This window comes from Tachyglossus aculeatus, chromosome 6 (genome assembly GCF_015852505.1).
Source record: "Tachyglossus aculeatus isolate mTacAcu1 chromosome 6, mTacAcu1.pri, whole genome shotgun sequence".
Classification (NCBI taxonomy): domain Eukaryota; kingdom Metazoa; phylum Chordata; class Mammalia; order Monotremata; family Tachyglossidae; genus Tachyglossus; species Tachyglossus aculeatus.
In genome coordinates, this window is record NC_052071.1 from 28492705 (window position 1) to 28509044 (window position 16340).

The 16340-nt window shown below is 40.9% G+C and overlaps 1 protein-coding gene across 1 annotated transcript in view; it reads right to left on the reverse strand.

The window, feature by feature from the left end:
* The window catches only part of IL1RAPL2 (interleukin 1 receptor accessory protein like 2), a 684340-nt gene that overhangs the window by 25993 nt on the left and 642007 nt on the right, over window positions 1–16340 (reverse strand). The window contains exons 7-8 of the mRNA XM_038748640.1: window positions 10071–10200; window positions 1011–1156 (exon numbers count right to left, since the gene is read on the reverse strand). Of these exons, the coding sequence (XP_038604568.1) occupies window positions 1011–1156; window positions 10071–10200 (276 nt within the window). The remainder of the gene's footprint in view (window positions 1–1010; window positions 1157–10070; window positions 10201–16340) is intronic.

Genomic DNA, 16340 nt, shown 5'->3' on the forward strand with positions numbered 1-16340 from the left:
CAGAAAAGTTTAGGTTAGATTCTCTCGACTCATTCATTCATTCAATAGTATTTATTGAGAGCTTACTGCGTTCAGAGCAGCAACAAACAGAGACAATCCTTTCCTAACAACGGGCTCACAGTCTAGAAGGGATGACCTTGGGATCTTGACCTGGGGAGAGACTGCACCATTCTCTTCTCTTCCAGAAGATTTTAATCATCTCTAGATCTTTTGCCCTAACCAAATAATACTACACTGTCAAAGTGTAAACTCAATCTGGATCCAGCAAGCTACACAATCTTTTTTTTTTAAAAAAAAAATAACTGGAAATATAGGTTTGGTCTCTTTAACAAAGAAACTATCAGGTGTGCATGAACAATTAATTGTTTCTTACTTAGTCTTCTAGGCTAATAGAACTCTTAATCAGGACTAATGGCCATGTTAGAATAGGTTGGGAAACTATGAGATTGCTGCTCTTTTGGAGCTTTGATGCCCTTGATCTTTATTTACCATTTCTTTTGTTTTTCCATTCTCTACCATTGTTCCAACATCTGGATAGTGATCTCCTTAATGTCAAATTATTAGAAATATGCAAACATGTTGAAATTATCTCATGGCAATAAATAGAATACTGGTTATGGGCTTTGTGCTAAAATTTGTATGACTGCAAAATAATGCTATTCCAGCAAATAAAACATCATTTTTTTCTATTATGATAATGAAGTCACAGGCATTTAATTATCCTCCTAAAAATGAAAGATACATGAATGAATACACTAGATGTCAATATATCCAAAATCTTTGAATGACCTTCCACAGCAGTGGTACATTTACTTAGGGATTTTAACACATGATACTACTACATGTATATATTCTCTCCCTTGTGATAAAGGACATTACAAGCACTTAACACAGTATCCTTGCAGGGAATAGTTGGCATATCTTTAGAAAGAATATTCCATGTAACTAAAATTAAGCCAACACTTAGGTCTACCTTATCCATGAAAGTTACCCAGAATCCAAATGAATACCTTTTTTGCGCAGTAAAACACTAGCATGTTTACGACCATTTCGATTTTCCACATGGCACGTATAATTAGCCAAATCTGCCTCCTGAACAGCATCAAAGGTTAATGTTAATTCCACTTCTTTTTCTCCAAGGTGCTCTTTGAGAAGTCTAAAATGAAAAAAAAAATTTTTCTTGTGAACCAATGCAATTTGATGAGAGACTATACAAGCGGAGACATCCACAGGGACCAAGAATATTCCTTATGACAGTGGACTGATGCTTTTATGGGAAAGAAACTACAACAGGATCTTGAATTGGAGACCTGTGGAAGAGGATGGGAGGAATTTATGCAGCAACAGTGAAAAGTTCTGGTTCAAGCAAGATGATCAGAAATACAAACTGGTAACTTTTGCAAGGAAAATGAGGGAAAGAACAATCATGACATTTTTTGATATAGCTTGGCTCTTTTGGTAATTTAGGAACTGTGAGGAACTGAAACAAAATGCTTGCAGAGAAAGTCTCTCTGAAACCTGCACATAATCTGGGATGATCATATGCGTTTGAAATACAAAATGAAGTTAATCTTGAAATAAAGCTACTTTACTAAGAGATGTACACAGGAGTTGGAATGTTTATTCTTGCTTTAAAGATTCAAAACGAGACAACAAAAGATCAATTATTTTGCTAAGACTGAATGGTATGATTTAAGCCAGAGTCATAAACATTTGCAGTCTTAGTTCCCCTAAATATACTTCCTCCTTTCCTCATTCTTAACCGTCATCTTCATATCTATCATAAGTGCACCATCTTCACCCTCTTCTTCTTCTTAGTTCTCACCATCAAAAAGTATTGATTTACTGTCCATCCACATTCCACCTGGGATGTTGTGCTGGGTGCTAAGAGACTTATTCTCCTTAAACCAAGCAATGGAAAGATTGGCTCTTCCTCTCTGGAATTCTCTTCCCTCATCGAAAAAGCAATTTCAGGGTAACTCTCTGGAGGCTGCAGGCAGAATGTGAACTGAGAATTTGAAAAAAATTAGACTTGATACATCTATTAATATGGATGATGAATGCTACTAATCAGCTATCTTATGTCTAGTGGTAACTTGCTTCTATGGGGCCAAACAATGCTGTGACATTTCCTTCTATAAATCACTCTACAGGGAAGTCATAAAACTGCTTACAAAGTAGGTATCTTCCCTATCATCTCCAACACTTGAAAAGTTATCAAGTTTCTTATCCCAAGATTTATTGTTTGAAGCAAGCCTTTCATGATAATTAACCAGGCAGCTAAAAATAAATGCTCCTAAATGAACTTGTTATATTTAAAATTATTATACAGTAATTACCAATTAGAAAAATGACTGACAAAAGGTCCTAATGCCAATAAAATGAATCCTCTATGTCACATAATTTCCTATACCTCATTATAGCTCAAAGTAGTAAAAACCACTAACTTATAAAATGAAGAAAAAAAAAAGAAAGTTTTGTGAGTCATGTTTTTCCCAAGTAAAATCTATTCTTCCTCTGCTTAGTGTACTAGCAAACACATGGACTTCAGGATTTCTAGAAGGGAAAGTTGTGGTCCCTGGAATTTGCACCACAAACTTCCTGACTCGTTACTCTCACAAGCACTTAGTATAGTGCTTTGCACATAGTACACACTCAATAAATATGACTAAATAATTGAATGATGGTCAAGTTGCAAGGGACTAAACCAAGTGTCTGTTTGGAAATATATGTTAAATAGATCTCAATGACATAAATGTTTTGAATTCAGTTTCAAGTCAATGAATGGAACATTTTTAGTTGCAGTTTATGCACAGCAGGTGATTTCCATATGAATGAAGTGAACAGACAGGTGTTTTTTTTTTCCTGAATACCTTTAATTGGCCCAGTAGTACTACTGAGTGCTGGCTATGCAAAGTCCTTTCTACCCTGCTGCTACTCATTCATGGTTGAATCTTACCAAGCTCTAAGGACAACTTGGAGCTAGGAACCTAGGAAGTGTCAGGGTAGTGAAAAGGGCAGGAAGCGGAAGGGCAGGGGCCTGGGAATCCAGAATTTATTGATCAATCAGGAAATAGTACTGATACCAGACTTATAAGACAGCTTTGCCTGAGGGCCTAATGCTAATGATTTTACAAATTAATTAATTCATTCAATCGTATTTATTGAGCATTTACTGTGTGTGCAGAGCACTGTACTAAGCACTTGGGAAGTCCAAGTTGGCAACACATAGAGATGGTCCCTACCCAACAGTGGGCTCACAGTCTAGAAGGGGGAGACAGACAACAAAACATATTAACAAAGTAAAATAAATAGAATAAATATGTACAAATAAATAAATAGAGTAATACATATGTACAAACATATATACTACGCACTGGGCTGGACACACAAATCTCTCCTCCCCACCCTGCAGATTCAGATCGAAACTGGATTTTTCCATGACAAAAATTCCTGCGTGAAATCTGAATACAATTTGAATTAATGTTGCTCTTCGACAAATAATACATTGTTTTTGCGCATCTTCTACTCTATAAGAACGAACTAGATATTTCCAATTTCTGACACTGATAATTTTTGCTTGGCAGGTAATTTCTGTGGAAGAATAAAAACGTTTCTATGAATAATACTTCCCAAGCACTTAGTACAGTGCTCTGCACACTGTAAGCAATAAATACGATTGAATGAATGAATAAATAATATTACCTCTTTTTGCTGTGGTACCTGATTTAGTCTTACAGCAGAGGGAGGGAAGGAAACAGAGATAGGGGAGGTGATTGCTAAAAAAACACAGATTGAATTAAACTTTTTCCTTTTCACAGCTTTTCATAAACCTGATGAGAACGACATGATTTGCATTTTAAAATCCTTTTGGGGAAAATACAAAGATGAATGGAACGTGTTTTTCAGGTCAGGAATTATAAAGGGATTTTACAAACTGCTTTATGGCTTTGCCTGAGGAAGAAAACATTAGCTATCGATAGAGTGATTTGTAAAGTGAGATTTATAATCGAAAATTACTCTCTGCTATAGCAAAGCAATTGTATTGAAATTCATGTGGTCTCCTTTGACAATCAGATGCAATTCACAACCCCTCAGGCAGGCTTAAAGACTATTATTTCTTGTTTAATAGGGCTGGTTCAATTTCTATGACATTTTTATTATCACCGTGGAACACACACCTCACTACTGAGCCCTCACTCTTTACAAGTTCTTCAGTTTCTGGTGTGATTAATTAAAAGGAAGTAAAGGAGTGGACCCACAATATCCCTCCTACAGGGCTCAGTCCTATGCAGACAAATGTCTTCGATAAGTTCTCTTGCAAAATGTTCTTATTAAGCTGAGGGCAATTTAGAGAAAAGGCCACAGGAGAAACAACCTCTCCTCCAAATAGCTGCTTGACTCCTATGAATAGATATAAGAGAGTCAGAGCCAGTTTTCTGATGAAATGACTATATAATTACAGTTAATACTCAACTTTTCACAATCGTAGCTTGTCAAATGCCTCCACAGATTCAAAAATTTCCATCACATTGCTTAAAATTACAACTGCATACGTCAATTAGTGGGTAAAAGATAGTTATGATAGAGAAGCAGCGTGGGTCAGTGGAAAGAGCACGGGCTTTGGAGTCAGAGGTCATGGATTCAAATCCTGGCTCTGCCAACTATCAGCTGTGTGACTTTGGTCAAGGAACAACTTCTCTGTGCCTCAGTTACCTCATCTATAAAATGGGGATTAAAACTGTGAGCCCCCGTGGGACAACCTGATCACTTTGTAACCTCCCCAGCAGTTAGAACAGTGCTTTGCACGTAGTAAGCGCTTAACAAATGCCATCATCATTATTATTATTATTATTATGAAAGGAAGTTCAGAGTTAGTGCATTTTTTCCCCCAAGATTTAATTCAACAGTCATTTATTTTCAACCAGCAGACCTGGAGAAACTGTTGATCATGGCAGGCATTGCCTGAAAAGATAGCAAAGAATAAAACCATGACAAGAGAAAGTGTGCTTGGACACTCTAGATTAATTGCAGAGCCAAATGAACAGCAGGTAAATCCAGATGATTGGAGAATGTTTCTGAAGCCTCATTCAAACTGTCACGGTGGTCTACTAGTGGAAAGCTGATTCCTGTGCTGGTCTTCTCTAAGGGTTTGAGGGTTGAATGATACTATCTAATCTAGTTCAGTCTGGATATCTGAGATTGCCCTCTAGTCAGATTTTCTTCAAAGCTTTCTATTTTTATGAGGTAGTGTGGAGAGATAAGAGGCTACAACACCTGCTCTGGGTATAAAGCTGCTGCTGAGTGAATCAGAGCCTTGAAATATAGCATGGCAGTGGGAGGGTGATCGCAACACGGAATTGGCTGCCAGAAACTCTTAGGTTTAGCTCCAACTCTCAAGCCTTGGGCAAGGAACTGAAATTTCATTTAGTGCCAACTGGTTCGGCAATTTTATTTTCTCTCTAGTCCTAAATATAATGGGGTTAAGTATTCCATTTGCCCCCAGTATCCGTATTCAGCTACAAAAATATTCAAACAAGTTTTAAACTAGGCAAAGTACCTCCAAGAGAAAAATCAACTCCAGCAAAGGTCTCCACATTGGAGAACTCCTGAGAGAGAGGATTTCTCAGAAAAATCAATACATTATGTTCACCTGATTCAAATTTTTCCAACATCATTTTGTGAAAATGTGCAGGTTATTAAAGTACAAGCTTTTTCATCAGAGTTCTTAGTCAGAATAGCCAGATCACTTTTATTTATTAAATTCTGCAAGATTCCCCCATAGTGACAAAGCTAATCCTTGTAAATAAATTTGGAAATATTCGATTGTAGATTTACTTTGATGCTCTCTTTCATCAGTTGATCAATAACATTTAATAACATTCAATCAATCAATGGTAATTACTGAGCATTTACTATTGGTGCAGGACGCTACTAAGCAATTGGGAGGGTTCTATGCAATAATGAAGGGCAGGGTAGGCCCAAACCCTGCCCTCAAGAAGTTTAGAATCTTGGGGGACAGTGAAATAGAATTAGAATACACATGATCCCTGCTTTCAGTGAGTTTAAAATCTAGAGGGGGAGACAAACATTTAAATACATTAACAACGGAGTACGTGAGATATGTACATAAGTACTATGGGAGCTGTGAGTGCTTAAATGCTCAAGTGGCATGCAAGAGCTGAAGTGGCAGTTGGGGAATGTAAACTTATATAAATTGGGTGATTTGCAATCAATCAGGGAAGGCCTCCTGGAGTAGATGTGATTTTGGAAGGGTATGAAGATGAGGAGAGCCACAAAATGTTGGATAGGAACGGAAGGCAGTTCTAGGCAGTGGGAAAGGTGTGAGCAAGAGGCTGGCAGCAGGAGAGATGCCACTGAAGCACAATGAGTAGTTTAGTTTGAGAGAAATGAAGTGTGATACCCCACTCCATAACCCTGGGAGTCTCTCAAGGCTTAGCTCTGGGTCCCCTTTTATTCTCCAGCTACACTCACTCCCTTGGAGAATCCATTCACTCTCATGGCTTCCACTATGTTCTCTATATGGATTGATTCCCAAATCTACATCTGCAGCCCTGAACTCTCTCCTCTGCAGTTTCACATTTCCTCCTGCCTTCAAGACATCTCTCCGTGGATGTCCCACCGACACCTCAAACTTAACATAATCACAGCAGAACGCCTCGTAATCCTCCTGACTTTCCCAAAACTGTTGACAACACCACCATCCGCCCTGTTCACAAGCCTGCATTATCCTTGATTCACTTGTCTTTTTCAACCCATGTGTTCAGCCTTTCACCAAATTCAGCAATTTCAACTTTCACATCTCCAGAATCAGCCCCTTCTCCATCCACACTGCAGCTCGCTGGTCAAAGCAGTTGTTACATTCCCCCTAGACACTTCACTGGCAATCTTGCCAATCTCCCTGACTCCTGCCTTTTCCCTGTCCAGTTCCAGCTTCACTTTCTGCCTGGATCATTTTTCTATTAAAAAAAAAATTGTTCAGTGCAATTCTCTGGTCTTCTCAAAAATCTCTAATGGTTGCCCATTCATCACTGCATCAAGCAGAAACTCATCACCATCAGCTTTAAAACACTCAATCAGTTCTCTCCTTCCTATAATAACGTAACTAATGGCATCAACTGGTCTGAGGCACTTTTAGTATGCAGTTGGCTCAAACAGTACCAGAGAGAATGTACTCAAAATGAGATGAAGAATACAGGGAAAAAATAGAGTGGGACATTGATGAGGGAATTAGATTTGGTACTGAGAAAACATTTGACTATTAAGACACACACTTGGTAAAACAAATTAAAGAATTTTAATTGAATGACAAAAAAATAGCAAAATAAGCAAAGCGTGACTAATTAAGATGACAGTCTATCCTTTCCTGGCTCCTAAGGTGTTAGAGAGAGAAACTTGGATTGAGAGTAGAAAAAGCTATATGGTGGAAAATAAAAATATGCAAAATAACTTTCAAAGTGCTATCAAGTCACAGGGAAAACTCAGATTGATTGAAAGCCACAAAGGAGAAAATGAGTTCTAAATGAAGCTAGGTTAAATCTGAAAAGAAAAGATGCTCCAAACATTAGAGGTGGTGAACCTGGTACATAGTAAGCACTTAACGAATACCACAATTATTATTATTCTATTTATTTTATTTTGTTAGTATGTTTGGTTTTGTTCTCTGTCTCCCCCTTCTAGACTGTGAGCCCGCTGCTGAGTAGGGACTGTCTCTATGTGTTGCCGACTTGTACTTCCCAAGTGCTTAGTACAGTGCTCTGCACACAGTAAGCGCTCAATAAATACGATTGATTGATTGATTACTTATTTAAAAAATTGTTCTTCTTTTTGGAAAAGAGAAGCACCATGGCCTAGAGGAAAGAGCATGAGTCTGGGAGTCAGAGGACCTGGGTTCTAAATCCCACTGCCATTTGTCTGCTGTGTGACCATGGGCAAGTCGCCTAAATTCTCTGTGCCTCAGTTACCTCATCTATGAAATGGATTTTATCCAACCTGACTCTCTTGTTTCTACCCCAGTGCTTAGTACAATACCTGGCACATAGTAAGTGCTTAATACCATTAAAAAAAGCAATTTCTATGCATTACAGAAAAATCAATGCCTCATCCAGAAGTCTGTGTTGGAGAAGATACTAGGTTTCAAGGAAGTTAGAATCAGTTTAAGCCCTTTGGATGTATTAAATTTAAGATTACAAGTCAATCAGGTGCAAAGGAACTCTTTTGGGAAACTAATTATTGCCAGCTAAGTAGCACTTACATCTCTTTTACCCTACTTATAAATGGGAAAAACAAGGGGCTGTATTTTAACACTGGCAAAAGTAACAGGAAACACAAGGTTTGTCATGCATGACTCCATAAAAGATACGTTTAATGAGAAATTTTCTTTTTAGAGCATGGAAAAATAACAACAACAATAATAACAATCATAATAAATTCTGCAACTTAAGTGTTAACTATACATCAAACACTGTCCTAAATGCTGGGGTAGATACAAGTTAATCAGGTTGGACACAGTTCCTATCCCAACCAGGGCTCGCAATCTAAGTTGAAGGGAGTATAGGTAATGAATCCCCTTTTTACAGGTGAGGCACAGAGAAGTTAAGTGACTTGCTCAAGGTCATGCACCAGACAAGTGGCAGATCTGGGATTAAAACTGAGGTCTTCTGACTCCCAGGCCCAAGGCCTACTTCTAACAGTGTGGCTTTAGTGGAAACAGCATGGGGTGGGAAGTCAGAGGCTGTGGGTTCTAATACCGGCTCTGCCACTTGTCAGCTGTGTGACTTTGGGCAAGTCACTTTGCTTCTCTGGGCTTCAGTTACCTCATCTGTAAAGTGGGGATTAATACTGGGAGCCCCATGTGGGACAACCTGATTACCTTGTATCTACCCCCACGTTTAAAACAGTGCTTGGCCTTTCTCACTGGTATTGCACTGGTGAATGGATACTGTTGAGAACTAGAAAAACAGGAGTGTTGAGGCTCGTTTTGAATGTGACCATTAACCCTAGATTTAGCAGTAGTTACCAGATCTGCCCCCGCCATTTCACAACCCAGCAGAAAAATGTCCAGATAGGGAAAAGCTGAGCTTTTGACCTAGATGGCCATGGTGGTGATAGCAGGAAACCCAGTACCAGAGAAATAGCAGCCAAATGCAGCTTCTAGGATCACTGGCTTCCTGGAGTTGTAGCCACATCTGCCTGGGGTTCCAGGCTCTACCAACCCAGAGAAGAGCAGGTTACGGGTTCTTCGGTAACTGGTTTCGGGTCAACCAGCGTCTAGGTCTACAGCTGTTCAGCTCCGCACCATGCACATCTGACATACTGGGTTTCTGAGTGAGAGAGTAGGTATATGAGTGAACACATATGTGTCTGGCTGAGCACATGGGGGTCTGGTAAGCACATGCCTGTGTGTTTAGCTCAGACCTTTCATGTCTGGTGGGAGTCTATGTGACTGTTAACCCTGTCTTTCTTGCTGACTGCCTCTCTACATTACCTCTGACTTTCTCTGTAACCTTCGGAGTTTCTCTCTCTCTCCGTCCCCAATATTGCCTTTGATCTTGTTTCCCTTCCCAATGATCAGATCACTGGCCCAGCTACGAGAGCCCCAGATGCTCGGAACTCTACCTCAACCCCAGTTTGAGCTCTAGACAATATAGCCACTTTCACCCTATTTAGAACAAGAGGTAAAAAGAAATCATCTGCTCTGTTGAGACACATTTCGGAGGAACAGCAATAGGGAAAATAATGAAAATTTTCCTAAAGGAGCCAGAGTCAACTGCTGTTTAGGCTTGGGGCTAAAGCAAACCACTGTCACCACATCCACAAAGCTAACGGGTGCAGCTGAAGGAAGCTGGGCACGTCCTCAGTCCCGGGGCTTGTAGAGCTTAGTCATTACTCAGGAACCAGCCTCACCTACACCACATTCATCAATCACTTTTCAAGGAAGAAAGTCATTTTCAGCTTAAATGAAAATCCTGGGAGGAACCTCTAACAAGGCACTCTGTTTCCTTAACTGCTGCGATAGCACAGAAAATAAAGAGATCTGGATCCAGTACCTTATTTCACCTTCTCTAATGTGACCTTCCAGTTCTTCAATAAACTTCTCCCCTTTCATCCAGTAGATCATAGGGCCTGATTCTCCACTAAACCCAAAGAATGCTTTGCAGGGAATATTCAGCGGTTTGCCTGAGGATGAGACAGAAGGAAAGAGCGGGAAAGAAAAAATGATTATGGTTATCGTGCGGAGATGGGAAAATGGCATTTGAAACCAAATGCAAGACTCTGAGGTGACCCATTTTTGAACTGTCCTGAAATGATATTATCACATTACAAAAAAAACAATTCTTCATCCTCTAAATGGTAACTAAAGCTTCTGGAAAATTAGGCATAATTCAAAGTATTAACCAAAGTATACAGTAAAAGACAGTTACCTGATTCTTTATGCTTCAATTTTACCACCTCCTTCCAATAAATAACTTAAAAGTATAGATTAGAATGAATCTTCATCTAGAAATGAATTATTTGCTTGCATTTCATCTGAACAAAATTGTATGATTCTTGCTTAGTGAATAAAGGCCACTATCTTAGCTGGTAACTATCAAACATCATGGAAGATAGAACCAAGAAAATTACATAATCTCTGGAGTGAGTTGAGGAAATCCTGTTCATTCACTAATTATGGCAATATTCAATGATGAAAAAGCCATACAATAAAAACCATATTTGTATGGTTGGGAGAAAACCCCTTCCATTTATGTGAGGTGTAGATTGCATGTTATGCTTTTTGATTTTGGGAGCTGTGAAACATGGCTCCAAGCTCACCCATCTATCTTCCTTCCAGCCCCTCAGTCCAGAATCAATCAATGGAATTCACTGACCTCTTACTATGTGCAGAGCACTGTACTAAATGCTTGGGAAAGTACAACACAGTAAAGTTGGTAAACACAATCTCTGTCCATCTGGTGCTTATAGTCTGGTGGGAACTGCTACAGGTGCCTACATTTGGAGCAGGAATGCCAGGAAGGTCAACATTGGAATCCCAAGTTTTTACAAAGGCTCTTTCGTCAATCCCACTCTGAGTCAAATGGTACTTCCCAATGTTATTTCCCCAACAGAGGGGGCTTGGAAGAGCTCATCAAGGGATGTGGCCCAAACCCCTGCCTCTGTTTCAGCCTTAGTTTTTTCATCTATTAAATACAGACATCTTTCTCCACCTTCAGTTCTTTTCAACCCTTAAAATTATGAACATTGTAATGTATGATAAATCAATATTTTATCTCTTGTTCATCTGTTTCAAGTGGAGAATCCATTGGGGAAAGGCTGCTTGTGATCACATTCCTTCTTATCTTTCTGAAAAGTGCCTCTCTTACTAGCTCTGGAGGTGGTAGAATAAGAGGCAATAGAATTCCTGGGAGTTGCCACCCACCACTCTTTCCAGTACCCAAGTTAAACTCCCAAATAGCAGTATACCGGTCCCTAGAGAGCCCCATGCACAATTATTGTATAGCATTCTTAAGCTTGTAGCAGGGGAAGGTGAGGATTTTCTCTTCACTTATGTCCACGAAGACTGTCTATTAGAGACTTCTCCACAGGTACTAAGTAGAGTCCCTGGACTTGCCCTGCACATATTCAAAATCTGCAAAAAAATGAAACTACTTTGATTCCTTGACTGGCAACTTTACTGCAGGGATGCACGGCTCAGGACAGGTAAACTGTGGGTGTCACCTGACAGGGAAGGCAGAGCAGTCACCTTGATTCCCTGACTTTGCTCCCTGCCTGCCCTTCTGATCTGCGCTCAGGCAACCTGGTGTGGAGCAGGGATGGGGTAGGAGGCAGGAGGGTGGGTCGGGGCTGGGAGTAGAGAGGGAGAAGGGGGCAGGAAAAGAATTAGGTGTCAGGGTGCCTCAGGACAGGCCACAGTGCAAGTCTGGCTGTGCCATTTCCCATGCATCCTGATGCTGATGGTGGTAGCAACAGTGGCATCTACCTGAGCATGCCCACATTCATTCTTTCATTTGTTCATTCATGCAGTGAAGCTGAACTTACCCACACCTGATCCGTATCTGCCTCCCAACTTTAATTATTCAACCTGAACCACCACTGTGCTGCACAGTCTTTGGGTAAAGACTGGGGATGGCCCACCTCACCTACTTTAAAGGTGCATTTGGACCTGCAATTGATTTTCTTGATTTTTGTCCCTAGAGGACAAGGATTACACCTTCACAGTCCTCTGAATCACCTCATAACAATGACTATGTAAAGCCATTGTAGGCAGGGAACATGTTTACCATTCATTCATTCGTATTTATTGAGTGCTTACAGTGCCTAGAGCACTGTACTAAGTGCTTGGAAAGTACAAATCGGCAATATATATAGATGGTCCCTACCGAACAATGGGCTCACAGTCTAGAAGGGGGGAGACAGACAAAAATAAACAAAACAAGTAGATAGATGTCAACACCATCAGAATAGACTTATAGCTATATACACATCATTAATAAAATAACTATAGTAAATATGTACAAATATATACAAATGCTGTGGTGAGGGGAAGGGGTAGGGCAGAGGGAGGAAGGGGGGCAATTGGGAGAGGAGGAGGAGAGGAAAAAGGGGGGTGCTCAGTCAGGGAAGGCCTCCTGGAGGAGGTAAGCTCTCAGGACTTTGAAGGGAGGAAGAAAGCTAGTTGGGCGGATTTGTGGTGGCAGGGCATTCCAGGACAGAGGAAGGACGTGGGCCAGGGATCGACGATGGGACAGATGAGATCGAAGCACAGTGAGGAGGTTAGCGGAGGAGGAGCGGAGTGTATGGGCTGGGCTGTAGAAGGAGAGAAGGAAGGTGAGGTAGGAGGGGGTGAGGTGACGTAGAGCCTTGAAGCCGAGAGTGAGGAGTTTTTGCTTGATTTGAAGGTTGACAGGCAACCACTGGAGATTCTTGAGGAGGGGAGTGACATGCCCAGAGCATTTCTGTACAAAGATAATCCGGGCAGCAGAGTGAAGTATAGACTGAAGTGGGGAGAGACAGGAGGATGGGAGATCAGAAAGGAAGCTGATGCTGTAATCCAGTCAGGATAGGATGAGAGATTGAACCAGCAAGGTAGCGGTTTGGATGGAGAGGAAAGGGCGGATCTTGGTGATGTTGTGGAGGTGAGACCGGCAGGTTTTGGTGATGGATTGGATGTGTGGGGTGAAAGAGAGAGTGGAGTCGAGGATGACACCAAAGTTGCGGTCTTGTTGAGACGGGAAGGATGGTTGTGCTGTCTACAGTGACGGGAAAGTCAGGGAGAGGTCAGGGTTTGGAAGGGAAGATAAGGAGCTCAGTCTTGGACATGACGAGTTTTAGATGGCGGGCAGACATCCAGATGGAGATGTCCTGAAGGCAGGAGGAGATATGAGCCTGGAGGGAGGGAGAGAGAGCAGGGGCAGAGATGTAGATTTGGGTGTCATCAGCCTAGAGATGGAAGTTGAAGCCATGGGAGCGAATGAATTCACCAAGGCAGGGAGTATAGATAGAGAATAGAAGGATTCCCTTGAGGAATCCTTACAATAAGGGGATGGGAGGGGGAGGAGGAGCCTGTGAAGGAGACTGAGAATGAATGGCCAGAGAGATAAGAGGAGAATGAGAAGAAACTGGAGTCTGTGAAGCCAAGGTTGTTTAGCATGTTGAGGAGAAGGTGGTGGTCCACACTGTCTTAGGCAGTTGAGAGGTCAAGGAGGATTATGGTAGAGTAGGAGCCACTGGATTTGGCAAGAAGGAGGTCACTGGGGACTTTTGAAAGGGCAGTTTCGGTGGAGTGGAGGGGACGGAACCCAGAGTGGAGGGGGTCTAAGAGAGAGTTGGCGTTGAGGAATTCGAGGAGTTTACCAACTCTGTTGTATTCACCCAAGTGCTTAGTACAATTCCCTGCACTCAGTAAGCACTCAATAAATACCACTGATGGATGGATGTAATCCATACATCACAGACACAGTTATGTAAAGCTATGGAGGCTACTTGTTAGGCAATGGGGCTATGTTAAAGGAACAAAGCAAATTAAATACTTTTAGTGACTCCTAGCATGTGAGTGCTCAGTCCCTGTTTGACTTTAATGGAAAAAGATGATTATTGCACAGTGAAAAGAGGAAAAAGCTGGATGTGGTTTATTACAAATGACAACAACTGGCCTTTACTTAGTACTCCATGCTGGGCAGTGATATTGCAGAAGCAATTTTTGCAGGGAATGTTCTTACTCACCAGCCTGGTAGATTGTTGTAAAATAAATGCAAGAGACAGAAATATTCAGGCACAATGTCTAGTTTCTGTAAACACAGAATAAATATCTTGAAGCTCTTTGTGAAAGGAATAAGGGAAAACATGTAGCAAAATGATAAGCAAAGCTCGGGGGAGAAGGAAAAATGATTAGCTTCTCCAAATGGCCCAGTGCAACCCCCTCTGACTGTAAACTCAAAGACTTACCACGCTCCATCCTCTAAGAATTCATAAATTTTCAATTTGGAAGGTGCAGTTAGGCTTCGTGGATTTCAGCCCTTTGACTCAGTGACAAAGCTGACATGTAATCTTTCAGTGCATTTTAACAGTCTGGCTAAGATGTAGAAGAAACATCTGTAATTTGCATTCATTGCAATGTTACTGTATTTTGTACCTTCTACAAGTGTTTTTAGAAAGTAAGCCAATACAAAAAACACTCCCATATGTATTTTTTATGTTTAAATTATGGGGGGTAAGTAGCATTTGTATTCACAGGGGACAACAGAGTGGATGGAGTAGTGTGTCAGGTTAATAAGACCTTTGTGAATTAATGGACTTGAGGCACTAATAGCGAAACTGTTGGCTTTTGCTTGACAGACAACAGTGTTGAGTGTGTTTTGTCTATGATGCAGAAACATTCTCCCAAGCCCCTCCCCAGGGTATGTAACCTGCATTTGCATTCAGAGGAAACTACTTAAGGGCTTTGGAAGTAGCCAACACAGCTAAATCCAACAGACTCAAACCCCAGCCAAAGCACTGCAGCCTGAATCAGATAAGTTTGAGTTGTTCTAGGGAAGAATATTTGAGATGAAATTTGCAAAACAAATGTTCTACTGGCTTGGGGAGTGTAGCAAAGGCTGAGCTTTCAATAATGACTCAGAAATAACAGTGCCAAAGGGTGCTGTTTCAGAGGCTCATTTCAGACAGCAAATTTGAGCCCCTGATTATCTCACTGCATTTTTCAAAACACAGGGATTCCTCTAGCCATCTTGGCTTCAACTTCCCATTAGGACTCAGAACAACTCTCGACACACTAGGCTGTATTTTGGAAAGGAAATGCCTGAATTTCATGCTACGTAAATGCCAAATTTGGAAACATGAATTCTTGCAGCATTAAGATTAGGCTTAGACTTAGAAGCACATTTAGACTTAGAAGCACCATGCTTAGAAGCACATTTTTTTAATGGTATTTGTTAAGTGCTTACTATGTGCCAGGCACTGTACTTACCACGGAGGCACTGGGGTAGATACCATCTAATCAGGTTGGACAAATTCTATGTCCCACATGGGGCTCAAAGTCTTAATCCCCATTTTAAAATGAGGGAATTGAGGCACAGAAAAGTGAAGTGACATGACCAAGGTCACACAGCTGACGAGTGACAGAGCCGGGATTAGAACCTGGGTCCTGCTGACTCCCAGGCCTGTGCTCTATCCACTAGACCACACTGCTTTTCAGCATGTTTTTGAGACTGGTAGGGTTGCTTTGCTGATTTATGCTGGGCAGGAATTACAACTAAAATCAATTTGAACCTCCTATATTCAGCACACCGCAGAGGAAAAGAGGAGGTAGGAAGACGGGCCAGGCTAAATTTGCTAGCTCTACAAAAACCTTGGTAATCATGGGCTGAACTAGATTCACTAAAAGAATAATGACCAAAGTCATTGTTCAAATTAATATTACAAGTGGAAAGATTACAAACACGAGAATCCATATGAAATTTATTCACAACTGAAGATATTTAAACCACCAAAATTTAGAGATGAAATGGAAGAGATAAACCCCCACATTAACTTTGCTGCTTAAGAGATCAATCGCACTCTCTCTCTTTCTCTTGGTGTGTGTGTGTGTGTGTGTGTGTGTGTGTGTGTGTGTGTGTGTGTGTGTGTGTGTGTGTGTGTGTGTGTGTGTGTGTCTGCTTCTTTCCTTCTCTTTGTTCTATTTTTGTTTCTCTCTCATTCAAGTGACCCTCAGCTGCTTGGATAGCTAACAACTTTGGCAGCCCTTCTTTATTCCTCATCATCATGACCATTTTGAGTATTCATCAGGTACTTAGGCTATGCAGAGCACTGTTTTAGGTGCT